This window comes from Trichoderma citrinoviride (genome assembly GCF_003025115.1).
Source record: "Trichoderma citrinoviride strain TUCIM 6016 unplaced genomic scaffold BBK36scaffold_4, whole genome shotgun sequence".
Taxonomy (NCBI): Eukaryota; Fungi; Ascomycota; class Sordariomycetes; order Hypocreales; family Hypocreaceae; genus Trichoderma; species Trichoderma citrinoviride.
Window position 1 is genome coordinate 1,378,228 of NW_020194712.1, and position 27,459 is coordinate 1,405,686.

Consider the following 27,459-nt stretch of genomic DNA (forward strand, 5'->3'; position numbering starts at 1 on the left):
TGTACATCTGATACTCGCAGCAGGTACGTTGCACAATGAACAATTGCAATTTGAGCGAGAAGTGAGGTGCGAGCTTCGCTGGTTGCTCGCACTTGCCATGGCTGTCGATGCCTTCCCGGACAACAACTGGCAGGCACTACGGGGGAACGAATATCACCCGAGTACGGAGTAAGGTGCAGATGCGATGTACTTGACGGCCACATACCAAATCCACAACCAGTATGAGCCGCCAAAGTTGCGCTTGCCGTCTATTTGCATGGCTCGCCCGCACGAAGCGCTAAAAGAGGACCCAGACGGCGCTCTAGTGATGATGATCCGTATTGTGCAGATGTTGAGGCACGTCGATTCCGTGGCCTCGCGGTTCTCTGTACTCGCAACGTCCGACTCCCCATCTCGCCAATAAAGAATGGCGAGGCAAGCATGCCCGGCGCATGTATGGAGTACAAGCACGAAGCGCAGCAGTGGCATCGGTTCCAGAAATGCATCGTGGAGACGGAGTGGTACGGAAGACAGCGTCTAAGAGGCAAGGCACTCTCGACGTCTGGAAGTACAGAGCAGAGCACCTTTGCCATTGGTGGCGTGAGCTTTTTTTGGTATCCGAGACATTGTCCACCTCAGGCCTTTGTTGGAGTCAGCTTGTGACTCTCAGGTGGATATTGAATGCAGAGTGTTCTGTGACAGAGTCTGCTCTCTTGGGGGGGTTTTCGCCTTCAGCACTCGACTGACCACTCACAGGCGCCATGTCCATTCGTCCAACGCGCTCGAGAACCATCGATGGACTGCGCCAGGGTCCTTCGGCCAAGCGAGCGTTTGCGAGCAGTCAAATCATCGCCCGTGGGGCGATGAGCTAGTGAATGCGGGAGGCGAGGACCAGGACAGCAAACAGCAGCGATTGTCGATATTAACTGGAGATTGGAGAATGGGAGCGCATAGCGGATAGACTGACCAGGCAGGGTTCGGCGTCAAGCTTCGTATGGCTCTTGGGCACTCGCCAAAGCCATTGGGAACGGCAAGCAGGCAAGCAGGGCAGAAGAACTCGCACAAGATTTTGGCTGCGAGTCCACCGGGTGAATGGTGGGTTGCTGTGCGCGTACGCTCCCAGGATGCTGCGCTGCACTGCGTTATGTGTTGTTGTCTGCTGCTGCTGCTGCTTCTGCCCTTGTGTGGTGTTGCGTTGCGTTGCGTTGCGTTGCCCTGGTCTGCACTCTGCGCTACGACATTGTTATCATCAAGCCAAACAGCCGCGACGGCATACATACAGCCTCAACATACCAAGTAGGTCGCTACCGTATGCGCATCCGCGTCCGCGTGGGATGATAAGTCCTGAATGAGCAAGCGAGAGCTACAGTTGTAAGGAGTGCCTGTACATATCGGCGAGGCATCGCACTTCTCAACAAGGTCAGGCCGAGCTGGTGCTGAGATCCACGATGTCAACAAGCTGGGGCTTTGTTTGCAAGTTGGCTAAACAAGGTGCTTCTTTTGCCAAGGTACTCGTTCTAACCTCGTGGTCCCCTGAGGCTGCAAAGAGGCCCTGTCAACACGATCCGCTAACTTTGAGCAATGCATCTGACAGTTGATTGCATGTACTACCTTGAGCTCCGTCTACCAGGTATTCACTCGGCCAGGCTGCCTCTTGTCCTTTACCGACGTCTCACAGATGAGTACTTTGTCCTACCTTACATATACTGCAAGTTGTGACTACGTCGAAGACGGTGGCTGGTGGGTAGGACGCCGGTTTCTCCCTTGCGAGTCTGTACTACTCTGGATGCAGCAAGAGCAACAAGGTGCTCAATGGGGCTTGCGTATCTGCCTGGAATCCTTGTTCTTAACGTGCTTGTGCCGTCTGTTGAGCTTGGGATGCCTTGCATAGCTATCCCGACGTCTCACGCACCAGTCTAGAAGCAAGATTGCAAGACATGAAAGAAGCAGACCGGAACTCTCGCCTCTTGCCCTGGTCCAACCACAGCGGCCGTGTCTGTCTGGCAGTCAGCTTTAAAGATGCAGGTACATGTACGAACTACGTGCTGTGGGCGTTATCGCGCTTGTTCGCATCTGCTTCGTTGAATCTGGGCCTTGTCGCCATGAGAGAAGCGGCCAATTCGATCCGATGCGATTCTGGTCATTCATCTCGTTGGAACTGCATACATGGCTTGGCCATTGGTTGCCTCGACGCCTTTTGGCTTGCGTCTACGTATCACAGGCGTGTGCGAAACACGTCGTTGCAGCAGCAGTATGAGTACCGTCGTGGGCATGCATGCCAAACTGTCGCGTACATGGTAACGGCCAATAGCCCAGTCAAGCAGAAGCAGCCGACAGCCCAGGATGATTGTTCAGGCTAGGCATGTCTATTTTGGACTCGGGTGACGGGCAATCCGCGCCACGGACGACGGCGGCAGATCATGGCAGCCAACGGCCCGGCCTCAGCGCCTTGAACGAAGTACACATACCGTTGCACAACAGCCGTATATGTGCGAGTGCGGGAGTCGAGGTGAGGCATGTGGTGCGACAGTTCACCTGACAACTACATGCACTAACTCTAACAAAGGCGAGAACGTGCAGAGGAGCGACCACATCCCCGCGCTCTGTGGGACGCCCTGCATGATTGCTTTCTGTACGTGCTGCCATTCCGGGCTCAAAGAGCCGCCATGAGCACAACCAACAGCATATACTTGTTGCAAATCTGGCAAAAGACAGATATTGATGCATTCCATGTCGTTCTACACGCATTGTGTTGTGCTGGCAAAGAGATTTGGATGGCAAAAGTAGCCGGGGAGTTTGAGTCCATACAGCGATTTCTACGATTGCAACATCGTCTCTAGCCAGTCCCTCGTGCTTGGACAAGCGACAAAGTCGCATCAGTCAGGTCAAGATCCCCTTACCTGGTGCCTCGTCCATTCCCATGGACCGGTATGAATCTATACGAACCCTTCATGCTTGTGCCCTCGTACGAGAATTGAAGCGGTGCGGGTCAGAAAGCACCGAGGCTTTCCAGGACCCATGGCATATTGCAGGTCGAATATTGTGTGTGTGTGTGTGTGTGTGTGTGTGTGTGGGAGAGAGAGAAGAAGGTATGTAAATCCCCGGTCACTTTTGAAGCGACTCTGTCAAAGACGTCCGTGTACTTTCATGGGTGGCATAAGGTAGGGAAACATGGGGGCCTGGCAGATACCATTCGCCAAAGAATGAATATTTCCTCGCGAGGACCCGGGGAGGTACATGCCGCTCTGCGGCGTGCCGTGTGCGACGAGTACTTCATCGGTATCTGGTGTAGCATCTTGTACGAAATTAAGACGACACAATGAACGCATCACTCAGTCAGACGAGCCGATGATACTTGCTTAGTACCTACGAGATACCGATCGAGGTGATGGAGGAGTACTCTGCCTGCTCCCAGCGAGCGCAAGCACTTGGAATCAGCGAAATCTCAGGGTCCTGCTCGTCTATCGAGTCACTGGCATTGTTCCGACGCCTGTCGGACCTTTCCCCTGCCTGGCGTCGCGTGGCCTGGCCCTGGCCAGTTTTGCCTCTCTCTCTCCATTCTTGGGCCCGTTGTCTAACCTTTGGCTCAAAGGCTGTTAGTCCACTTATCGAGCAGTGGTGGTAGTATTTTGTACTACGAACGTCCTACCAGGATGCTATACTACTTGACTTGTAAGTCATGAGCAACAGTGTATCAATAACATCTAACCAGGTATGTCCTCTGGACACGAAGGCCGGAATTGGCCGACACACATACGCTCCTTGTGGCCTGGTGCATGCTGCTGTATGCATCTGCCAAAGAGAATGGTCAGAGCATACAGCTACGGATTCTAAGGTACTGACACTGCTAATAATTCGGAAGTTAGACGCGTCGGACCATGAACTGGTGTCCAGAGGAATCCTCTTGCAACAAGGATACAAGACCGCCGAACCGGCCGGTGGAGGAGGCGTACATACAACACAGCTGTAGCAGTGCTCCTCGCACCTCGTACGTGTTCAGGGAGTGCCATAGTATTGCCACGAGTAAGCTCAGCTCCCCATGGCGACGGTGACTCCATTCTGCCCCTGCGTGGGCAACTACCGGTTGCTTATCCCAGCACCGTGCTCTGTTAGGAGGCCCTTTCACATCTCGTGCGACTTGTTCAAGCACTATCCCGCAATCCCAAGCCAACATGCAGCGCAGCGCCACAACTCTGCCCAGGCATTGGCCACGGATTATCGCGAGCGGAACACAGGGAAGTTGCCGGTTTATTCTCCGTGGTTTGTGCGCATGACGCCTGCGGTTGCAAGATCGACGCCGACTCTGAAGGTCTCATGCCTCGTGAGAGTCGTGGCATACGATACCTAGCGCATGCACATGTATACCCTCCGTTGGCTGCGACCTTGGATTCTCCAATGACCCCTTCTTGTGCTTCTACAAGCCCCCCCCGGCATCTTCCAGGCTCTCGCGATGCTTGGTAACGCCAGGGGAAGAAGGTTAAGAACCGCTTGGCCTCTCCATCCACGCAGGTCAGCGGGGGAATCACCACCTTGGCTCACAGGGGGCCACTATGGACATGGAGCCTTTGACGATAGCCGCTGTCCAACTGCCAGGTACGAGGACTGGGTCGTGGGTAGATGGGGCCTTGCAGTACAAACGAACAGGACCTGTGACTCTGCCAGTACCACATGCGATCCGGCAGTACAACTTCAGCCGTGCCTTGGCTGGTCTGTACTTCGTACCAATGCCTGGTATGACTAGATCTGACGCTGGAGGATTCGACTGGTGACCGTGAAGCGCTGCCGCGGGTGGCACCAACCTGAGGGAAGGCCGCAACAACAGCTCATGAGCGGCCCCTTGAAGCCCCCTGAAGCCCTGTTCATAGACTCGGTCCACAGTACAGCACCAGCCGCCGGCCACTAACCGCCTTGAGCCGCCGAAAATCCAGTCGACAATCCACTCTGATCTGTCAAATCTTCTCGTCACCTTTCCGCTGTCTGCTGTATCTCTCAGGCCAGGCGCGCAGCATCTTGCATTCTATCAGGCCGCCGAGAAGCTCACCGCCATGCCGCGGGCGGCTTCGTCATGCTCGACATATGTCGACGGCAGCAAAGCGACTGATCCGCGATCTGGCCTAAGGCAGCGGCCAGCTCATGAAATCGCACAACCAGCTCGATGCTGGCATTCCGAGGCGCCAACGAAGCCAGTGCTGGAGAATCTCATCCCGAGCTGCAGCATCGCCAAGGGGGTCCTGTCCAAGGATCAGTGGGACATGGAAAGAGACGAAAAGGAACAAAGGGGGTCCCCCGGCCAGTTCCGGTGGCTCATTGCCTAGGATCGCAGCCGCCTGATTGACTGGATGCTCTTGTGCTCCTTGCAGCGCCGTTCATCTCGCCAAATGCTGTGCTCGCCTCGCCTCGCCGCTCTCTGGCAGTACTAGTACATACTATTCGTGGACTTCTGGCTATATGTACATATGATGCACGGATGTATCTGGACGAAGCCGACTGGCACGCGCTGGCTGCAAGTCAACCTGCAATTAGCGCTCGTCTCTATTCTGAGCGCTCGCCTGCGCTGCTTTTGTCGTGTCGGCTTGCTACTTGCTGTTGCTTGTACGCATATACATACGTCTTTGGAGCAATTGGTACTGCCGGTAGCACGAGCGTTGCTCTGCTTTGTCCACGTCCACGGCGACGCCCTCCGGCTCCAAGGTTCCATGGCGGGCGGGAACACGAATGCTCCGCACCGCGAAGATCTGCCTCCATATCTGATGGCTGGCAATCCAGATACGGGGTAGCCTGGCGGGACTGGGCAAGTCATATTCTGCTCCTGAGGCCCTCTGGTTAGCCAGCTCGAGCGCCTCGGAAGCGCAGGCTGTTCTCCCCAACCCCTAGCCGTGACGCATGTCGACCTTTTGGGCAATCCTGGCTTTCCTCGATGAGGATCTCATCTCTTGCTCTGTACCGTGTACTGACGGGCGCATGATACATGTATGAACTCATGCTTGTTCAGAGAGGTCCAAAAAGCGTGACTGCTAACGATGTAACTTTGACCATCGCGGCAGAAAGTAGCGACCACCGAGTGTGTCAAGGGGGGGGGGGTTGCCTGTCCTGTCTTTGGACGACAGCCTGTCACACATACTACTGTAGTCTGGCCAGACTGCCGGCTCTTTTCCACATGTTCAAGTTGCATTGCTAACGAGTGCGGAATACAGCCGTACAGCACACTCTGTCCTACGCGGAGATAGTGTAGCACCACAGCAGACGAATCCTGGATATGCCCTCGCAGATGCTCCAGCCCCATGCCAAAGGGGTAGGATGTATGTGGAAAAAGCAGAGCCCACGCCATGCAGCGTGCAACCAACCGCATATAACGGCTAATGAGCTCTTTTTCTTTTCCCATTAGCAAATCAGCTCCGGGGCTTCTCCTTCCAGACCACCACCTTGTCTGGCATAATTCCGGACTTTTCACTCTGCAGGCGGCAAAAGTCATTGTGCATGCAACGCCATCGTTTAAGCAATCGCGAGCCCGACTGATAGCGGATCCCCGGCCCTTCTCTGTCCCTCTGACTGGGTCGTTGCGTGTCCCGCTGTGGAGGCGGCTTACAAGATTATCTGTACGGACGACACAAAGCAGCATTCTCTGTGTGTACGCATGTGCAGACTAATACCCGAGTTGTACGAGCGTGGGAGACGGATGGAGCAGGGCCAACCGCCTACATGCTCGTACATGCACATACTTGTAGCATCGAGAGGCACCTGGCACGATCTTACAGGCTCCTCGTCCAGAGCCCGTGTCCACAATGGAACGGTTCGGCCGGGACCACTGTCCATTCGGTCTCCATTCGGTTTCGCTCCTTCTGGAGGGCGAGACCGGACAGATCCCAGCGTCGAATACTTCGAGGGCCTCGACAATCTCGACGTGTGTGTGTTGTGCTGCTAAAGGGGGAAGCCGTCTCCGAAGCTGCACGTACTGTCGCGGTCGCAGCAATGCCGGCGAAGGGCGAGATTACGCCGGGAACAGGGCCGTTCTTTGACCTGGCCAAGCTCTGCCCTGATCCGCTTGTCGATCGATCCTGAAGAGGCTGAGTGAGTGAAGAACGGAAATGGGCCTCCGTCCATCGCTGTCCGGAGGACCTAGAGTGTTGGGGACTCCCCGAGCTTGAAGATCGTGGCCGCCTTGCGATCCGGCCCGCTCCATCCCCGATACGGCTGTCGTTATCTAGCCCAGCCGCAATGCGACAGGCGAAGCCGCATACTACTTACAACACATACTACAGTACCAGCTGGTATTGCATGATCATACACAGAGGATGTTGGTTGTACGCCCAAGTGGCGTGACCGGAGGTGGTCGACCTCCTCCGCTGCGCAGATCGGCCCAGCACGGGGGGCTCTCGGACGGAGCCCTACGAGGTCCGGGCTTGACGGTTGTATCGACTCGGACATTCCGCAACCCAGAAGGCAACCAGATCTTGCAGGTTGCTTCAACTGATCCGGCAATGTGGCATTGGTCACCGTCGAAGAAAACATTCTTTGCCCCTTGATCCGCGCTGCAGAGTACAGAGATGGGAAAGGATCCGGCCCACATGCCAATCTTTTCTTCGGCGAAACCAAGAACGTTGAAGCACTGCGAGCACAGGCCACGGCCAAGTCGATGAAGAATGCGGCAGGATGGAGACCCGCGTCGGGTCGCTGACTGCCCACCTCCAAGGTGATCCGGGAGTGCCTTTTCCGGAGTAGCGAAGGAGACTAGATACAAGCTGGCGACCAGGTATCCATGCACGGAGACGATCGGCTAACCTACAAGCAGAGTTTGTAGCAGTAGTTTGTCCAGTTGCTTAGACGGCAGGTATCACATTCCTTGTGATTTGATCCATTCTACATGTCGTTCTTTGGTATAGGCCCTTTGGGTTGAGGCAACATGGAATGCTTGAACGGTGAGCAGATTGCTTCGAGCGAGTTGGGCGTTGCATCTCTGCAAAGATTGACTTGGTTCAAAAAGCGACCATGGCTAGGATCTGCGAGATTCTTTCACTGCCGGGTAATTTGTAGTACTCTGATGGAACATTATCTGCAATCTTCTGATGGGAAAGGAAGATGTCGTAACAGGGTAGGTAGCATGTTTCGGGTAAAGGAGAAGATCGACTTCGTAGAGAATGCGGCGTGTATAATGACAAATTGGTGATTGCCTTGTCCAATGGCCAGCGTAACTGAGGTACGACGGATGATTGGAAGGTTTCGTATCTCCTTGCGTTGATGATCCAGCTTCGTGTGCCCACCCCTTTTTTGCTGGCTGTGAGAAGGTCACACTGACTGGTGAATTAGCTACTCTTATGGATTGGCTCTCTGATGAAGACTCGACTCAACAGTAGCTAGCCTTGAACGAGTGAGGTCATGGCGATTTGCTTCCTGGAAAGGTAGAACTACAGAGGGCGCGATTTGCTGGCATTGCGGCTGGGGGCTCCCTTTTGTGGTTGGGTTGAAGTTGGAGGCTGAGACGGGAGTATCTCGGATCTCAGCCCAGCGTATCTACCCTCCTGTCAGGAGAAGACCAGCTCATTCGTCAATTGCGAGGATGACTTACATGGACGGTGTAACGTGAGAAGTCATGGATACTCTTTGCAAGTACAGATACATGTATATCATTGATGATGGTTGTGAGAGATCGCGAGAATAGCCTTGGCAAGATGTATGAGATGTACAGTTACATTGTCCATGAGCTGGACATTGCTCACTTTCCTTTCCCACCGTAACAGACGCTTGCTCTGTCTGTACGGCTATCGATTGGGAGAGACACCGGTATATTACGCTGTAGTGGCTTACGTGAATGAACGTTTCGTACATAGGACGAGAGTGAACGGATTCATGAAAGTCATGTTCAGGATCAAGAAGAATGAGCTTCTTGTCAGGGCATTGCCGATATAATTGGGAGGGGACTTTGAAGTAATGAAGAATAGAGACGAAGACATGTATTCGCAAGGCTGATGCTTCGACTTTAGAAAAGGTATATCTGGTGAAGCCGTGATATAGACCGTCTCAGGATATCTGGATAGAAAGCTGATCTCGATAATATGGCGCCCTTTTGAGAGCATGTTGGGACCATGTGCCGTCTAAATGGGCTTATAGCAACTCCGATTGATGTTGCACTAAAGTAGAGGGATTCAGCTACTACATGTATGTGAGATACACGAGTTCTTGGCACACGAGGCAGCCCTGCTACATGTATCACCAACCCTCATCGGCAGGTTTCTGCAGCTGACTGGAGCATAGCTGATCCTACGCGATGTATCCTTTCTTGACAAGGGCAAAAGGACATCACGAGCTTCTCGCCATATCTTGTGCAAGACTTTGGAGAATTGCGAAGCACAACATGGGCGCTCACAAAGCCGAAACACGAAGAGAACTGCCATCTATTCGTCCTGTACGTCTATCTTGTACAGTACTTCTCTTCTCAGCCAGGTACATCCAAGCATCTGCATGCAGAAATTGAATCTGACCAAGGAAAAAAAGAAGATTGACGAGAAGAAAATCTGACATATGACAAGACGGGGGTGAAGCGTTGGAAGTCAACTTCCGCCAATGTACATCAATTGTACACCACCATCAAGGACTGACAGCCAAAAAGAACCAATATTACCCCTTGCCTTTGACTGTTTCCGGGAAGAGAGGGCGTGTGTGTGTGTGTGATCTGGAAGTCCAGATGTCATCTTTCCGTGACAGTTCCAGGGGGGGATGTCGAGCAGGGTAAGGGTTGCTTGGCAGGGGGAAAAGCGCAAGCCGGGGCGCGGGAGATGAACGACACTCGCACATACACGTATCCTATATGTCTGTACATGCATTTTTGGACGTTCAGAGTACATGATGCCTCCAATTGCTGTTTGAGGGAATGAAAAAAGTTGCGCGTTTTGCCTCTTCTCTGTGACGAGGCTCCCCGGCCCGATTGGTCATCGACGGCATGTCCTGCGAACCATTATCGAGCACAAACGTGCAGACAAAGCATGATGCGACGATCTGAATACAAAAACGGAAGAAGAGGAAAACAAGGCACGGCTTTGCTTGTTTTAAGCATATCCAGCAGGACTTGACGTCGCCGTGCATGGGTCTAAACGCGAGTTTCCCTGTTGTGAGAGAATACATTCATACATACCTACAGTAGTATATCTTAGAAGAAAGAGGTTGCAAGTTTTTGGAGAAAGCGGAGTCTTTTTCTTATTGGTTGGTTTGTTTTCTGAGGAATCTGGGATCGGACGGTTTGTCCGAAATGGAGCAATGCATTGGCGATCGTTTTCGCTGACTGCTGCTGATGGCGTCACGGAAGATGATGGATGTTGGCTTATATTGGGTTGGGGGGGCTTTAGGGGGGAGGGCAGGGGAGTTTGCTAGGTGTTTATATGAATCGAGCAAGATGTGTGTGTATACCTGTTGTGTCCATATAGATGACATGAATGACACACACATATACACTCACTCTCACACCCCTGGCGCTGCAGATGTTGCTGAGAATAGCCTGATGTCACGGCGAATTGGCTTTTTCATCAACATGCAATGCCTCGTTCTTTTCCTTTTTCCAATTGTAGATCGTACTTCGGCCTCGTTTTCCGTATTTGTAGCCGTGTCTCCTTCGGCGAACGGGTGCTGAAAAATGGTGTAACTGGGAAAGAAAGTGAAGAAGAAGATTAGCCATTGACGATATGGAGGACGAGAGCCTTCAGCTTTTGACATCTTTCGTTGCTGGGATTCGATGCCATTGCGCTTTGACTTGCTTTCTCCTGGTTTAGGAATACGGCTCGGCGTGATGTTGATGCTGTGACGGGCCTGGTGTGGGTGGGAGTTTCATCTAGACGGCATCTGACTAGGGGTGTGGTGGTTCGGGGCTTTTGAGGAGCGCGGCCTGTTTGTCTCGGCTGCTGTGCAGATGTGTGATGTGCTTGCCGGTTTCTCTATGATGGTTGCTTGCTCTATTTACCGAAAGGAAATAGATTGGGACTTGTCATGAAAGATGGTGTTCCATCAAGGCTCCGCCAGAACGGAATCGGATGTTTTGATGGGATGCCAACTGCTCGGAAAATCCGCTGTAGCACCGCGTTGAAGATGGTGTGAACGCATGTGCTGGTGTAGAAAATGAAAGAGAAAGCCGTATGCGCTGGGTAACGTGGATGATAAGTATCTCTGGATGTGAACGTATGAGGGGAAGAGAGCTCTGACATCAATGTGTACAGCTGAGGGTATTATAGGCATCATGGGCTCAGCTTCGAGCTTTGATTTGTCCCTGAAAAGGGCCGAAATTACTCAAATCGAGTGCTTCGCGGTTGAAGCTTGCTGAACGGCGTCTGTACGCCTCGTCGACCTCATTCTCGAAGCTGCTACTACCAAGCGAAGCAGCGGACATTGAACTACAATCGCAGTGACCGGGGTCTAATGGTGTTGTCATACTTTCCCATTAACAAGGTGTGTCTGCAAAGAGCCTTGATATGTTACTGGGCACTGGTGTACTGAAGCTTTGCCACTTCAGATCAAGATGCTTGCGCCTTTTCAGTGTCTGCTGGATGATAGGAGGGTCCAGATACACCAAATTTCTCCTATCTAGAGATTTACGTTGAACTTGGCTATGTTGGTATAACAAGCACATCATTATGCCAAGCCCTAGCCTCAAGTCTTGCATCTCATGAATGAGAGCCGAGATTTCGCAGCATTCGAGCTGAAGAGGTAATTCTCAGAGTGGGTTTCAAGGGTTGGTAAGAGTGGCAGCAAACGTCATGCTATGCAGCATAGAAATAATCATTCTCAGGGTTATATGAGACGAGTTGAGTTATATAGAGTTCTCGGCTCGTATGCCTTCATCAGATTAATAGTTTAGTTGAGAACTACGACGAGTTGGACCATTTCCCTCTGCCCAAGCTGTACTGAAGAAGCTGTACAGAGACATTGTCCACTTTGCTAGAGGAGAATAGGAAATTAGACGAGAAGATTCCTTCTTCCATAAGGTCAGATTACCGATCAAGTGGCCAATCTCTAGGTCAACATGTAACACTGGACATCTCCTTGACCCAGAAAGTGGCCACCCTGGACCTAGAGAGTGGCCATCTTTGACCTAGAAGGTGGCCAGTGACCATTCTCTATGTCTGGCTACTTGGAAAATAAGACTTACTGCCACAGAGAACTTTGATTCGGGGCAAGTATGGAGTTTGTGGCTGACAATTACCGGCTCCGCTAAAGACTGGACGACTCTTTCTGGTGAGAAACAAGATGATCAAGTAATGGATAGCTGGGTGCCTCTGCATTTTTTTTATTTTTTTGCACACGACTTCATGACAGCATAGTACCAAAGTCTCGATGAAAGGTCAATAAGTAGCTGATTGGACATGATTCCAGTATCATCTTTTTCTCAGACACGATAGTTGGGAGGGTGAGTACCGTAAGAAGCAAATGTGTGTTTGTTTTGAATCTTTCACCGTTTTGATCTTCCTCCTCAAGCGATTGCAATGTTACCAATGTAGTGTTCATCGTCTGTATAACCGTCGGAGATGTTGAACGGAAGCCGTCTGCTACCTACCACATCGACGATACAGACCATGCGCTATCAAGTCTCAGCAGTGTACACACAAGTCTAGACAAACACCAACCACTTAGTTGTGATGACACGGCAAAAAGATGAATGTCGCCATGGACGCAAGAACTTGTCCTGACGGGGGCGTGGTGAGGGCGATCGTCTGCTGGGCATGCTGTAACCGCTTGCACTCCATCAACAAAACGGAACAAGGGAGGCAGACTGGACGATATACGGACATACCCCGGTGGCATGCTGCGCGCGCAAGCGGTCACTCTTGGCGAAGAAAACTCTGAAGGGATGGAGATTGACGACCCTGTTACGATGAAGACCTTTCTCCGCGAAACCTCCCAATGTTTCAACGTTGTGGGCGGAAGCACTGACAACTGTGCTGAACAGAAACCGGCAGATATTCGCATAGTTCCCCTGATGAATTCTCGGACTCATGTTGACCGGTAACGAATTTTTTGGCCTGAAGGAATGTGGTGAGCGGTAGAGGTAATCAGGTAGTGAACGGCGGCTGGTTGATTGAGACCTGAAAGTGGCCATTGGGGAGCTATACTTCAATCCGACGACAAGATGCCCCCTTTTAGAGTCAGTTTACATATTGGCCCTACGAGTAGTCAGCAATTGTCCCTCACGGATAGCATCGCCATGCCAAGTTCAGTATACGAAGCGCTACCAGGGTCATGGTTCTCAGGCCTCAACTAGAACTGTGACTTCTTGCTGGGAGCACTTGGATCTCAGACTTTGATACTAGAGACACTTCGCTGTTGGTCAAGTTGACCATCTCGAAAGGCAAAGTTGATGCGTTGGTTCTCAACCCAGACGGTTACTCATATACTGGGCATATCATCGGGTGGTACCAGAGCATTAGCTCCTGCTTTATCAATCGTATAACGACGTCTATTCCTCGTTTAAGCAAAAGTCTGTAAATGTGTTGACAATGAAAGTCAAAGTCTCTACCCCAGAGTAAGGACTGTAATGTTTCAGGCTCTCTCGCGTTTCAGCGGCAAGCGGACATGCTGTCGAAACTGGAAACATTCTTTTCGAGGACGCCCTCACAAGGTTTCACTCTTCTCTCTTCATGTGGGCGAGCGAGCTACGTATACGTCACAGGGGGGGGAGTTGACTCTACATCGGGCATATTTATGCGCAGTTTGTCGAGTAAGCTACATATGGCTAATAGCCAGAGATGTACTTGGTTGACGATATGTTAGCTCAAGTTCTGACGGAACCGGTTACAGCATCTGAGAATACCGGTACCTTTGAGTGGTCGAGATGGCAATATTCCTCAGGATAGAATCACTGTGACTTTCTGAGACAGTCCGTTGCACCGAGGTGCAACGAGCACCGTGAGGTCCTCTGCTTGTCTATTACGCCTTCAACAACCTCAATTTCGGCGAGTGAAAGGCATGTAAGTTGATTCATCTCCGCAGTTGACACTAACTATGATAAGCGCCGAGAGTAGTGAGAGAGGGGTTCAATCGAGTCGGATCATCGACGATCTGATCGCGGAGGTTTATAGCAGGGACCATGCTTGCAAGATAGCTACTACTACCACTAGCTCTACTATGGGGGCCATCATAGATATTACCTCGACCAGCTGACTTCATCGTGTGATGACGACTTACTAAGGGGCGGAGTAAGAACTCGGTTTAATACGCGCTCCTTTGCGTGTTTTACAGGAAAGGAAGTGGATGAAGGAAGTAAAGCTGAGCGGAGCTGCCGGCATGTGATGAGGTAGTAGCTGTGATGCTCCAGGTATGAGAGCGAGTAAGCTAAGTGGGAATGCAACGAAAAGCAGTAGGGAGTAGTAGTTCTACGAGTACCAAGGATTCGACATCGTGAATCTGGTCTGCCGAGTTCACGTGGCTCAGCTCAAGAAATGCCGCGTCAAGCCATACGAATATATACGAACTCAAGGTGGCGGAGTCCGCGTATAAGCCCACAAGGCTGCCCTGTGCTCGAGCGGTTGAACGAACTTGAGGCTGAGGTTTGGGGGCACATGTACTTGGTTTGATCCTGTTCTCACGGCGAAGAAACGTAGAAGTAATAAACGTTGTCAAAGGTTCATCCGGAGCCGAGCGAGTGGTGGTCAGCTTCTATGGAGCAAGTGATTGGCCCGGAACCTCGCGCTATGAGACGAGGCTCTTGTTAAAGACTGACAACGTTCGAAGTCTGCGCTAGATCGAGTTGAGCCGCGCCCGAGTAGAGACGGGCCATTGCCGAAACGGGATAAATGATGGGCAAGATACGTGTAGACGGAATCTGAGATGGTTACGGGGAGGGGCCGTAGATGAACAAGACGAGAGAGCAACGCCGTTGCCAAGAGATGGCAGTCAACACACGTGATGGAACAAGACAAGAGAAGAGGGGCGGCAGCCATGATATGGAAGTGAGGGGTTTTCAGAGTCCGTCAGTCAAGTTCTTCCAACGAAGCCGAAAGTACCTTGGTCACGATTAGGCCAACAACAACAGACAGGAGCTTGGAAGCTGGAGCTGAAAGAAACAATAAAAAGAGGCGCCAGCTTTCGGGGCTTCGGGAGCTCTGGCAGCTCTTCAGAAGCTGTTGGAGGAGGGGGAAACCCGAAAACGCCGTTGCTCCCGCCTCGCATCGAAGGGGCGGCGTGAGTGGCTCAACCGGGATGGAGCTTGTGTCGCAAGCCACAGGTTCAAGTTTGAGTCTTTTTGGTTTCTTTTTTGCCCTGTTTGTCTGATTGCTTGATTCGATCTGACGGCGGGAGCGGGTCGGTCGTCTCCAACGTCTCATCTGTCTGTAACGGACGGAACGGTGGCACGAGCACATACACATACACAAGCACAAGCAACCGGTTTGGTTTGCATGTTGGATGGAGGTTAGTTTAGTACGTTTGTAGGCGACGCTACCATGAGTTCCCCGGAGGAATAGCGCGGGATAGCGTGATTTCCTGGTGGTGGTGCTATGATACATTTGGGGACCGAGGTTGGGCAGATGGGGATTTTGATTGAGAGAGATATGGGGGGCCGGAGATGGCGAAGCGAGGCAGCCGTGAGAGACTGGACACTCGGGAGTTGAGGGAAGATACTCGTACCTCACCATGAGAGCAAGAGAGCGAGGAAAGGGCTGAATAACACAGAGGGGAAAACGGATCAAAACACACAGACAAAAAAGTCGAGAGGCGGGGGATGGGCGAGCAAAGCGGGGGATTTTCCAGCTGCCGTTTTCTGTCCCTCTCGGTGTTGCAGCACATATGAAAGATGCATCCAGAGAGAAAGCGCTCGTAAGCTGAACTATTGCTTTCTTTTTTTTTTGCCATATGATAGTGATCACGACACGACAAGGGCTGGGAACTTGTAGTATCCAGTATAATAGACGAGTTCCGCTCGGCTCAAATTCGAGTCTTCTGTAGTTGCAGCGGTATGTCACTCGGGCGTTTTGCAGCCGCCGTTATTGGCATGCGATACGAAGGGCCTTTTCGTACGATTGTGTGGACGGGTTGCGTTGTAATCACTCGTACGAAAAGAGCACATGCAATTGGCTCACAACTGAACTGTGGCTACCTATCATGTGGTTTCTTCTGTCTGTATCGTGACGAGCTCCAGTTGTTGTTCTTCCACCGCCTTTCACGGAACAACAACACATGCAGCTTCGACTACGATATGCACGACCAGAAGTGGGCAGAAAGGAGATGCCCTTTTCGTTCAGACACACAGTAGTACTGGCCTTAGTAATCGAAGGTTACCAGGTATTCCTCTCTCTCTTTCTCCCTCTCTGCCTTGATTTCTGCCCTTGGCCAGTCCCCGCCGCTTTTATCATCACAGCCAGCAGCAGCAGCAGCTCCATCCCCATACAAACAGCAGACAACGCCCACGGCGGCAGTATGGCGGTATGGAGGTACAAAGTACGAAAAGAAGCACCGCAACCTCCACAGAGCGGGAAGCGCTGCAGCAGGCAAGGGATGGAAAGGCGGTGGCAGATGCTGGCTGCATGCGCCGCTCGTCCCATGCCTGCTCACGATCCAGGAACAGGCACAGCGCAAGCACAAGCACAAGCAAGAGGAGTGACATGGGAACAGCTCATCATCAGCGCGTCCTGCTGGGTCCCTTAGCTTATTCCCTTGTCCTATGCAGATCATTTACCGCCAGAAAGAGAGAAGAAGAAGAAGAAGAAGAAGAAGTTGGACTTGAGGCTTTCTGGCGAATCCGGACTTACTGTAGTAAGGTACATACTATTTGCTGCGTCCCGCCCGCGCTTCCGGGGGGCGGTTCGGCAGTGGGCATGAAACGGTGATGCTTCGGGACGTTTTCGACTGAGACAAGGCATAGTATCACCCTCCTTGCGTTATTAGTAGTGGTGAGTGCCATGTCTTGGAGTTTACAGGCACCATGTGAATCCCAGCTGCTTGTCACAGTGATAATAGCCATCTCTCTCACCTCGTCTCCAGCTTCGTCCCCCTCCGTTCGCCAAGCCCTCCGATATCAGCGCGTAACTGGCGATCGGTCATGCCTTGTGCCCCGGGAGCTGCATCCACCTCTTTCGCTACACCGGCACCGCTGCTGCTGCTGCTAGTACTCGTAGTACTACTGCCTGTAGCTCATACGGGAGCCACCGACTGGGCCTGTAGACAATAGGGAACGCGGGAGGCGGGAGGCGGGAAAGGGACGACGCCAGAAAAGCACGCAGCGCAAGCGGAGACGAAGCAGCTCAGGCCAACAAGGGGGGGGGGTTTCTCCCGCTGTCTGTCTGTGGATTCCAGAAAAAGCACGGCGCAAAGTCGAGCTTGTTGACCTCCTCACAGCGGCAGCAGCAGCGGCAGTAGGTACGAAATCACCTGTACTCCGTACATACGTACATACGTGCATACCGCACATACCTACAGGCTCCTCCTATGTACCTTGTTGCATTGTCCACCGCGTCATGACATGCGTTGCATCTGGGCAGTGTTTTGCTTGCAGCTGCGGGTTTTTTTGATGGTACTGTAGAAGTGTGTATGAGGAGGGTATTGAATGCTGCGGACTGACTCACTCAAGTAGCAGTAGTAGTGGTGGTAGTACCGTATAACAGCAGCGACCAACAGTAATGGATGGAAACGGTCAGAATTGAGGGCTTCTCGCGATGCATCTCTTGCAAGCGCTTCTCACATGCGCAGCGAGTGGGCGTCGAGTCCCTCTCATTAAATAGCTTGGGGGTGCTCCGTAATGATAGTGGCAACGGGGAAGCGGGATGAGTTCATTTCAATCTCTGGCCCTCCCAACCTCATTTCTCCAACTCCGTAATTTCGTTACTCTTTGTACGAGTGCTGGCCAACGAGAGGCGCAGCACGGCAACGTCGCATCGTCTTACTACTATCGATATCACCGCAATCAATTGAAATCAATAACTCGACCCGTCAACAAACGGGGAATGGACCCTCGACCAAGTACCGAGTACGGAGTCCGGAGTCGCGGCGGCCACGCATTCCGCGCTGCCCCGGTCGCGTCTGGGAGGGTACCAAGTACATGGTTCGGGGCTCCGCAGCTGCATCAAATCCGCCACAGCAGAGCAAGGGGGGGTTGTTCAGGTTCATTCATGACCGCCTTTCCTGACCCGCGCTCTTTTGCGCTGTTCAATTATAACTGCATACATGTAGAGGGGCAGAAAAAAGAAACGACGAGAAGAGACGGAGTATGGAAAGGGCGGTAGTACTTCACAAAGGGACATGCGGCAAGCAAGCCATGCCGCCAACTCACGGGACGCCATCGGAGGAGCTTGCGGTGAAGAGGCAGCAGAGGGGGGGAATACTACAGCACATGTACATGTAATCTTGCGGTCCTCGTGTAGTTGTAAGACATTCTGACCTCAACTCGGCCTGTTGCTTTTGGCAGGACAGGGCAAAAAAGTTGTCTCAGCCATTACCTCAGGCTGCGGTAATTTCGACTTGCCTTTCGGACGCAAACAGCTGCCCGCGGGCTTTTTTTGGTTCCTCTTGGCTCTACTTGTACTTGTCGTACTCCTCATAAGGAGCAGCAACTCGTAATATCCTTTCGTTACAGGAAGTACTCGCACGGCCGGCCTCGCCAATGGTAGATGAGAGTACGGGCAATTTCACAGGAGCCGGCCGGGGGTTTGATAGGACAGAACATTGAATGTACACCACCGGCGCAAGCAAGCTGCGAGAGGTACATGCGTTACGGAGGAGCATTCAATTTCGCTGAATGGAAATAGCGTCCATGGGCCCCCCCCCTGCCACTCCCCACAGCCCATCGACGTTGCAAGGGTTGTGATGGGCGGGCGGAACGTCTGGAAACGCTGTCGAAGGCTCCGTCGCCGCTTTGTGTCGCGTCCACGTGCCACGCATCCCGCCGAGGGTCAGAGAGAGAGAGAGAGAGAGAGAGAGCGATTTAGGTTGCTGATGAGGGCGGTGATCGCTTGGGTTGACTGATCGATAGTTTGATTGATTGATTGATTGATTGATTGATTGCCCCGAGGCTGGGTCTGGGGGAGCAGCGGCACTTTGACGTGGATGGAGGAGCGGATGACGCTTCGATGCTGAGGCTTGTGGCCGGGCGAAGGATCGTGGGTTAATTAATGACGAGTCCATCAGAATACAACGAGAGAATCGAAGAAACTCGCACGCCAGAAACGGTAGCCGGCGCAACCGTTTTGGCGGCTGCAGCAGGAATCTGGCCGACTGCCAGTGCCATTCATTGATTGAGTGCTGGTGTCAGAGCCAAAGGGATGGATGCCAGCGGCCAAGCCACGTCCGTTTCCGACGCCAGCCCCTCCGCGCTCGCTTCTCTTGTTGTCTGAGCTGTTCAGCTATAGTCCGAGTACTATCAACGGACCGTCTGTCTGCAACATCCGACTTTGACTCCAGTCTGCCCGTTCGCCACCACTGCTTTGGCCTGATCCTGATCCAGATAGTAATGGAACCAACACCGCCTTGGCCGCAAGCGCAGCTGGAGCGCAATCAGACCCCGGCCAGCGCTAGCCGGGCCTCTGGCTGACCCCTACCGGCTCCCGGGCCATACCGCCAAACCCCTCCAGCACGCCGCATCCAGCCTGCGCCGGTGCCTGTCCAGGGCCATTTAGAGGGCCTGCCTTGCCCCCCCGGACCACCGCCCATCCTCGGCCTCACCTCTGGCCCATCGCCATCTCTGCTGCTAAACCGTCTCCTCTCATAACCTCCCCCCTTTCCCTTGTCCGGGCCCCGTTTTCCTCCTTTTTTTCCCACTCTCTCCCCCCCCGGACCAGAAGCAAGGCCTTGTTCTTGTCCATTCTCTTGCATCGTTTGGGTCCTTTGGGGTGCGTTTCCGGGAGCCCAATGCAGACGCTTGGTGGAGCCTCGCAGTCGGTCGCCGTGTAACTCGTTCACCAGCTGCAGTCCCAGGAACCACGGCAACGATGGCTTGCAGTCGGTGTAGGTAATATTAGATGCTAGCCACTGCGTATCCGGACGAAACGAGCACAGGGGTGCTGCTTGGAATCCGAAACTTAAAACAAGAAGCCAGGCGGAAGCATCGTCGAAACCGCTCTCATCGTCCTCGTCGTACTACCTCGTCGTACATGTACCCAGCTCTGCCTTGAGGCTTCTCGTTTGCTCCTCTGGCTGGCTGTTCTCTCTCTCTCTCTCTCTCTCTCTCTCTCTTTTTCTCTCTCCCTCCGGCTTCAACCCTCAACAACACACACATACACACACATCTTGCCCCGCGGCCATGGCTTCATTACAGACGCAGCCGTCGGGCCTGAGCGGCGCCGGCAAGCTCACCAAGTCGCGCAGCCGCATCGTCGTCAAGCCCATCCTCAAGCGGCTGCACCACGTCCACTCCCACTCGGAGCGCAACTCGCTGGACCTCAACCGCGGCTGGGACGACCAGCCCGTGGCCACGACGCCCGAGCTCGAGTACGGCTCCTTCGACTTTGGCGCCCGCGACCTCGACGACCTGAGCACCGACCGCCGCCTGTATTCCACCTACGCAGCTGCGCCAGCCGCCGGCGCAAAGCTGGCCCGCGACGTCAGCTTCACCAGCCTGTCCAAGACGGACCTCAAGCCCACGCCGCCTGGCCTGGCCCGCGCAAACACCTTCTCCTTCTCCCCAACCTCCCACGCCCGCTCGACCAGCGGCAACTCTGTCACGGCCGCCGCCGCCGCCACCACCCGCGCCGGCTCCTTCGTCCACCCCTTCCAGCAGATGCCCCGGACCTCGACGCCGCCGCTGCACTCGTACGCAAACTCCCTCTCCTCGCTCGAAGGCGGCCTCACCGGCCAGCAGCAGCGCGACCTGACCTCGGCCATTGCCGAGACCAGCGACAGCAGCAGCGGCAGCGACGACGACAGGCCCGACCTCGACGAGCCGCTGGCATCGCCCTCGCAGTCCGAGGGTCCCAACCGCGCCGCTTCCGCCGCAAACACCACCTCCAAGAAGCTCTCCTACTCCTCCAGCCTACGCTCAAACTCGCCCAGCTCCAAACCTACGGCGCCTCCTGGCCGCCACTCGCTATCCGGGCGGCCCTCGCTTTCCGGCAGCCAGCGCACCAGCTCAGATGGCCCTTCTGTCAGGGCGGCCACCACTCGCTCCAACTCTGGTCCTTCTGTACAACGTCTCACCCAGGCCGCTGCTGTGAATCACACATCTGCGTTTGCAAACGACTCCTCATCTGCGAATGCCGCCTCTGTGCCCTTGCTCATCTCCACCACGCAGCAGAAGACAGCATCCAACCCGGTCACCTCCACCTCTCCCATATCCCCGTTCCGCACGTCTCTAGACATGAACGGCTTCCGCCTCCGCTCGCGCAGCGAGATGGACTCGTCCACCCGCCAGGAGCAGGTCCGCGAGGCCCGCCGCAAGTTCGAGGCCAAGGAGAAGGAGAAGGAGGAGAAGTACGCCCGCGAGCAGATCAAGAAGCGCGAGCGCGCCGACGCCAAAGAGGCTCACAAGATGGAGCGCGCCCAGGCCCAGAAGCGCAAGACGAGCTTTGGCTACACCACGCCCATCTCCAGCGCGAGGAACTCGTCCAGCGTCCGCGAGAAGACCGAGTCTGACCCGCTCAACGGCGGCCAGGCGCAGGAGACTCCCTCCCGAAGCAAGTCGGCCAAGCGCAGGACAAACAGCCTCTGGACGGCATTCATGCTCTGGCTGAGAACCCGTCTGCTGAAGCTGGCCCGACGAAAGATTTGAAGCCGTCACACCATAACCACAACACACTCACTCTCAATTACCTACGAGTCTGTTCAACCTCTGGACTCAATTAATCTGCCACACTTCATCGTATGTGTGCATAATTCTCACCATTCGCCCTCCTCTAATTCTCTACTACTCACCGAATCACATCAACTTTCTCTCCCGAGAGCGCGGTGCTGGCCTCAGCCGACATCTTGCATAATCATGACCTCTTATCTCATTTTCACGGCCCAATGATACCGATGGGGAGCAACAGGCCCCAGGCGCACGCAACATCTGGGAATGCCGTTTCTTTTTCTCTCTATTACCCTTTTGATTTTTTCACCTTTTTTCACGCGAATCACAATCTGCGAGGCGTTACGGAAACCGGAAGAGTACAAGCATCGGGAGGACATGTTTGACACTTTTTTACCCTTTTATTCATTTCTTTTCCTGGCTTCGACACTCGATGCGAGTCTTACGAATTTTCTTTCTCTCTACACATCTGACGCCCGCCCGTCTGGTCTTTACGAATTGCATACAGGAGGAAATACACATTTTTGAAAGGCACATGTGCTTTTGTTGGGGGGGACAATAGAGTTTTTTTTTGGCGAAGACCAAGAGAATTGGAAACGGGGGGGAGGTTCAACACAGGCAACATTGCAGTTGAACACACCACCCCCGTATGGATGGATGGACAGTGGGAGGGGAAAAGGCGACGAAGATCCCCCAATGTCTGTGCCATACCCAGAAGATGGGCTTCTTGTTTGAGATTTCTTTTTACGGATCGCTTTCTTGGAAAGCAAAAGCGACGTTTGGATGGCGGTGGGCTTTTTTCGGGGGGACAGAGGATGGCCTGCATACGCGGGAGGGTAGAGGAAGGGAAAGGGGTTCTGTAGCGTTACCGTCGTCTGTCTGTAGCGATTCTTCCAGCGGTGTGAAAAAGAAATACGAACAAGTTGCCAATCCATTTCTGAAGGTCCTCTCTTTTCATCGTAATCGTGCATTTGTTGACATGTTGAGGTGGCTTTTTCTGTTTACATTTTCCTGTTTACCTGTATGTGGGCTTTCACGCCACATGCAGTTCAATGCAACTTCTACCAGATCCCAACAACGCCATTGGGCCGATTGTCGAGCCTTACAAGCAAAGCACTGATCGAGGTCACACAGTTTACATCCACAGTTTAATCTATCTCTCACTTGAATTGTGCTGCTGCTTGTTATTAGTCGATCTCATGCCCCCCCTGGTGGAGTTCAAAATCTGGCTTCGTTTTTGGGATTGGTTCGGGTTGATGTCACTTAGCCGGAGTGTCGCGCGAATGAGATGGGGTCTGAGTTGGGGGGGGATCACCAGGGGCGCGGGGGATGATCCGGACGCGGTCTGGTTTTGGAGTTTTTGATTTGTTCCTGTTTTCTATTTTGGGGGGGTTTGAGGGTTGCAGTGGGCGAGAGGGGGGGTGGGATCGGTGAGGCTCGGTGAAGGGCTGATGCTGTGGATGTGAGCAAGAGCCTTAACTGACACAATTGGCTTCGTTATCAACATGTAAAGGCAAACGGTGTATATTCAATCGTTATCTCATGTACTGATTCCCCAAACTCGACTAACTCCAGCATTGCCCCCCCCTCAAAGCTTTGCCTTCGGCGGCCTCACGTCCACCGGCGTCCACCAGGGATACCCCGGCGGCGCATCATCCTCAATGGTGTCCCTAAACTCAGGCTGCCTCTTCTGCAAGAAGCTCTCGATGCCCTCCTTGGCGTCCTTGCTCCGGACGAGCGAGTAGAACATCTTGCTCTCCACGAGGTGCGCCTCCTCGGGGGACGCGGGCGCGCGGAAGATCTGGTTCTTCATGACCGCGGCGGAGACCAGGCTCACGTTGGCGGCGATGTCCTCGGCGATGCCCAGCGCGGTGGGGAGGACCTTGTCGGCGTCGACGACGTCGCTGAAGAGGCCGTCGAAGAGGCGGTGGCCGGCCGGGTAGACGGCGCCGGTGGTGGCGAGGTGCAGGGCGCGCGCGGCGCCGACGAGGCGCGGCAGGAAGAAGGACGAGCAGGCCTCGAGGCAGAAGCCGCGGCGGGCGAAGACGAAGCCGACTTTCGCGTCCCGCGAGGCGACGCGGATGCTGGCGGGGAGGGTCATGGTGATGCCGACGCCGACGGCGGAGCCGTTGATGGCGGCGATGACGGGCTTGGCGCAGCGGTACATGGCGAGGCTGACCTGGCCGCCCTCGTCGCGGTGGGAGTCGGGGGAGGTGCCGGAGGGTCCACCGCCGCCGTTAAAGTCCAGGCCGGCGCAGAAGAACTTGTTGGTCGGGTCGGAGGAGGTGAGGACGATGGCCTTGACGCGGGGGTCGGCGGAGAGGGTGTCGAGGGCGGAGATGAGGGAGGTGGCCATTTCGCCGGTGAAGGCGTTGCGGGCTTGCGGGCGGTGGAGCTTGATGATGATGACGGGGGTGACGGAGGGGGATGTGGATGGGTGGTGGGAGAGCTGGAGGGTTGGGAGGGCGAGGGCGTTGTAGCTTTGGGGGAGGACTTTTGTCGCCATTGTCGGTGTTGTTGTTGTTGTCGAGGAGAAGCTTGTTTGTTGGTGTCGTGAGGTTGTGGTTGTGAGGAGATGGGGGTTGATGGTGTTAAGGCTTGGGCGAACGGGTTTGACTGAATGGAGTGAGCTTGTGATGAGTTTGAGGAGATGGGGGATGCTGTTTATATGAGATGCTGATCAGTATAGAGTTCAGCCTGAGGGCTTGAGTGTGCAGGGTTTGAGATGATGATGGCGACGCATGAGATGAAGCTGGTGTTTTAGTGGAAGTGTCACTGCTGACGATCTGGGCCGTTGCCGTTGGACCTCGGCTGCCCCACCGCGGCCCCGGACTGCAGCTTTCTTGGCCCGTGGGCAGCCTCGGTACTTTCGGCATCAAACAAGCTGACTTCATGTGTCATCAAGAAGTCAGAAGGTATCTCAAGCTAATCAGATTACCAATTGAGGAAGTTTCATGCTATAGAATCCCATCAGAGAAGAAGTAAAACCATTCATCAATTGTGTTCGTGCCTAAGTACAAGGACCAGTGGACCTTGGATCCCTTGTCGAAATCCAGCTGCTATTCCGATCCTTAGCAGAGCTAGACTTCAACGGCTAACGGCAGCCAATAGAAAGACATGCTCAACGTCTGAAAGCAAGCGTAACTGTTTCCTTCACATACCTTGACTCATTATTGCATCGATGCGAATTGAAGCCTCCAGCAGAAACTTGACCCAAGTCATCCTCAACAGATGAACCTGATGCTCAACGACACTCAGGTTGCAGGCACGTGACACAGTGCCATGTCAAGCCCAGCCTCTACTTCATACTGCCCGTATATGGGCGGGGCCCGGCAGCCTCAAAACCGCAGCCATCGTCTTTCCACACCGGACGGGCATCCGTGATCCTTCCCAGTAACCCCCCCGACACTCCCCCAGCAGCGCGGCACTGCGACGGAAGCCATGGGTTACCGCTGGGAAGAGCACCGGGAAACATGCTTCCGGCTGTATATCCAGCAGGGCTGGCCCCTCGAGCGCATCATGGCGTATCTGCAGAGCAGCGCCGACTTCACCCCAAGGTAGGTGCTGTGACGGCTAATGCGCCCCCTTCCCTCCCCAGGCACGTGTATGCCCGTGGATTGCATTGCTACACAAGCCATATGGACCGAAAGGATGAGGTCGTCAGTGTTATGGTGTTGTAGTGCCACATCCCAAACAAACGAAACCAGCGGTGATGCAGCTAACAACTGTCACACAGTCGACGGGCCTTCCAGGACCAGTTCCGGCGCTGGGACTTTCCTCCCAAGGCAAAGAGCCATGAGCATGACGGCAGCCTGGTGGCCCGAGTCCGGGAGCTGTGGGAGATGAACCTGTCGCAGAGAGACATGACCCAAGTGCTTCGACAGGAAGGCTTCCAGGTGACTTCGGCAGACGTGGCCAAGCTGCGCGGCAGGATTGGGTTGCAGATGCGTGGGCCCAATGTAGACAAGTCCAGGCTTGATCATCACCCCCAACCGCTGGAGACTGAGGACTCTGGAGGTTCGATAGATGTCCCTTTCCCTCTGCTTACCGAGGGAGGAGGCGAGTCAATGTCGCGGTCCATCTCGGCACAGTCATCTTCCTCGTCGTCGCTCTATTTCCGTGATTCAGAGCCATCCGAGCACAGGGACACGAAGAGGCGCAGGAGAGGCAGGAAGGATATTCCTGGAGCGACCGCTCGATATCCTTCCGAGATGACGCTCGACGATGCCCGAAGAAAGCTGGGTCTGGACAAGGCCGCCTATCGCTCGCTCCGTGACGTCTTCACCAGAGTCTGCGCCGCTTTCAACGTCAGCAAGAAGATGGACGAGCCCGAGAAGTGGGAGTCGGCAAAGACCCGCCTGATGCACGACCTGCCCATGCTCTACGAAAAGCTGTGCACGCCCCGCGACGAGCTGGAGATGAAGCAGGTGGCCCTGGACGCCATCTGCAAAGACGTCGCAAAGTCGAAGCGGTACACAGAGTCCAAGATGACGCAGATGGAAGCCAAGATGGCCCTCCGCATCAACCCGCAGCAGGCCAGGGAAATGCGACTCGTCTTGACCGAGCTGCTGGAGGCGTTCGGGTTCGCCAACAAGCCCGACGGCACGCTTGCGCCTACGCCTACGCCTCAGCAATGGGATGAGCTCAAGAGCATGTGGGGTCAACGCTCGGCGCCGGTCCGCAGAATCTTGACCGAGATACGCTCTGGCCAGGGCGAAGGCTCAAAGAAGGCAAAAGCCTTGGATTCCTTGGCTCGGGATATCCTCAAGAGGCTTCGCGATAATCGCCCGGATAGGCACTCCAGGAAGCAACAACAGACCGAACAGGTTTCCACGGAGGCACAGCAATCCCACGCGAATACCCCGAAAGGAATCGACTCGCTGCCGGATTCTCACTTGTCTGCTGGTCCGGAGGACCTGGGACATGCCTTGCCAACGGCTACATCCCAGCCTTACACCGATGGCTTGCAGGCACGGGACGACGACGTCAATCCGCTGCTGAGCACGAGCAGCACTCAACTGCGTGCTACTGGGATGGACCTGGGGCTACACGTGCCGGCAAACACATTTCGCAATGCCCCTGAAGATCCACTTACTTCTTCCTACAATGCCGGCATCGGCATGCTGAGTTCTGACGCCAGCGCCATGTCACACTACTTGTCTGGTGTCTCCCTGGATCCCCATGGCTTCACCTGGCCGCGGCCACAGCCTCCATCCATTTCTCCTCAGCCGACTTTTGCTCCCGCGGTGACCTCCGATGATGCTTCAACCCCGACAGTTGAACAGCCGCTCCTCTTCCCCGCAGAGGTGGTGCACGCGGGCTTGCTAGCGGAGCCTTACGCCGCTCAGCCGCCATCTGCGCCTATGCTGCCCCATGAATCTTCCACATCCACACCAGGAGAGGCCACTGTCTACTTCTGCTCACACCCCTCGTCAATCTATAGAGTCGAAATACCGCTCTGGATGGACATTCTCAGTTCACAGACGATCGAAGGGGTCCAACAGGCTGTAGCAAACAGGTTTCCCGGCGCGGCTTGTCTGAATGTCTATGGTGTGTTTACGCACAATGGCGGACAATCCATTGTGTTGAACGACGACTACGATCTGACGGGATACCTCTCGTCGGTCAAGCCACCTATACTCAGCGTGCAGTTGGTGCATGAACTGCCATGACGTACTGCTGCTCTCTTCCTGGGCGTTACGCATGACGTACTGCTTCCCTTTTCATGACTGACGATTCCTTTACTTGGTCGATATGGATTTGTCTGATCGACATGAATTTTTCGATGTTTTGCC

The 27,459-nt window shown here is 54.2% G+C and overlaps 4 protein-coding genes across 4 annotated transcripts; 3 read left to right on the plus strand and 1 right to left on the minus strand.

Moving 5' to 3' along the window:
* The first annotated feature begins 4,460 nt into the window (after positions 1–4,460).
* On the plus strand, positions 4,461–5,395 carry BBK36DRAFT_1195220 (hypothetical protein). Its single transcript, XM_024896884.1, has 3 exons — positions 4,461–4,572; positions 4,642–4,710; positions 4,858–5,395. Exons 1-3 carry the CDS (start codon positions 4,530–4,532, stop codon positions 5,292–5,294), a joined length of 549 nt encoding a protein of 182 aa, XP_024751524.1. The 5' UTR covers positions 4,461–4,529; the 3' UTR covers positions 5,295–5,395.
* Positions 5,396–20,182: 14,787 nt separating this feature from the next.
* Positions 20,183–21,646, plus strand: BBK36DRAFT_1157878 (hypothetical protein; the record flags this gene model as incomplete). Its single annotated transcript, XM_024894048.1, has 1 exon — positions 20,183–21,646. The coding sequence occupies one exon, from the start codon at positions 20,183–20,185 to the stop codon at positions 21,644–21,646; it is 1,464 nt and encodes a 487-aa protein (XP_024751525.1).
* A 1,606-nt stretch (positions 21,647–23,252) lies between these two features.
* On the minus strand, positions 23,253–24,170 carry BBK36DRAFT_1115458 (ClpP/crotonase; the record flags this gene model as incomplete). The annotated part of the gene is made up of 1 exon (XM_024890132.1): positions 23,253–24,170. One exon carries the CDS (start codon positions 24,168–24,170, stop codon positions 23,253–23,255), a length of 918 nt encoding a protein of 305 aa, XP_024751526.1.
* Positions 24,171–25,105: 935 nt separating this feature from the next.
* On the plus strand, positions 25,106–27,336 carry BBK36DRAFT_1195227 (hypothetical protein; the record flags this gene model as incomplete). Its single annotated transcript, XM_024896885.1, has 3 exons — positions 25,106–25,221; positions 25,401–26,649; positions 26,950–27,336. The coding sequence occupies 3 exons, from the start codon at positions 25,106–25,108 to the stop codon at positions 27,334–27,336; spliced, it is 1,752 nt and encodes a 583-aa protein (XP_024751527.1).
* Positions 27,337–27,459: the final 123 nt, after the last annotated feature.

What these genes read in the sequence shown, in the direction of transcription:
- BBK36DRAFT_1195220 (XM_024896884.1), top strand. Translation starts at nt 4,530, where the DNA reads ATGGACATGGAGCCTTTGACGATAGCCGCTGTCCAACTGCCAG. An exon ending in AGCCGCTGTCCAACTGCCAG is followed by an intron (nt 4,573 to 4,641) that starts GTACGAGGACTG and finishes TGACTCTGCCAG; the next exon opens with TACCACATGCGATCCGGCAG. An exon ending in GTACTTCGTACCAATGCCTG is followed by an intron (nt 4,711 to 4,857) that starts GTATGACTAGAT and finishes CTCGGTCCACAG; the next exon opens with TACAGCACCAGCCGCCGGCC.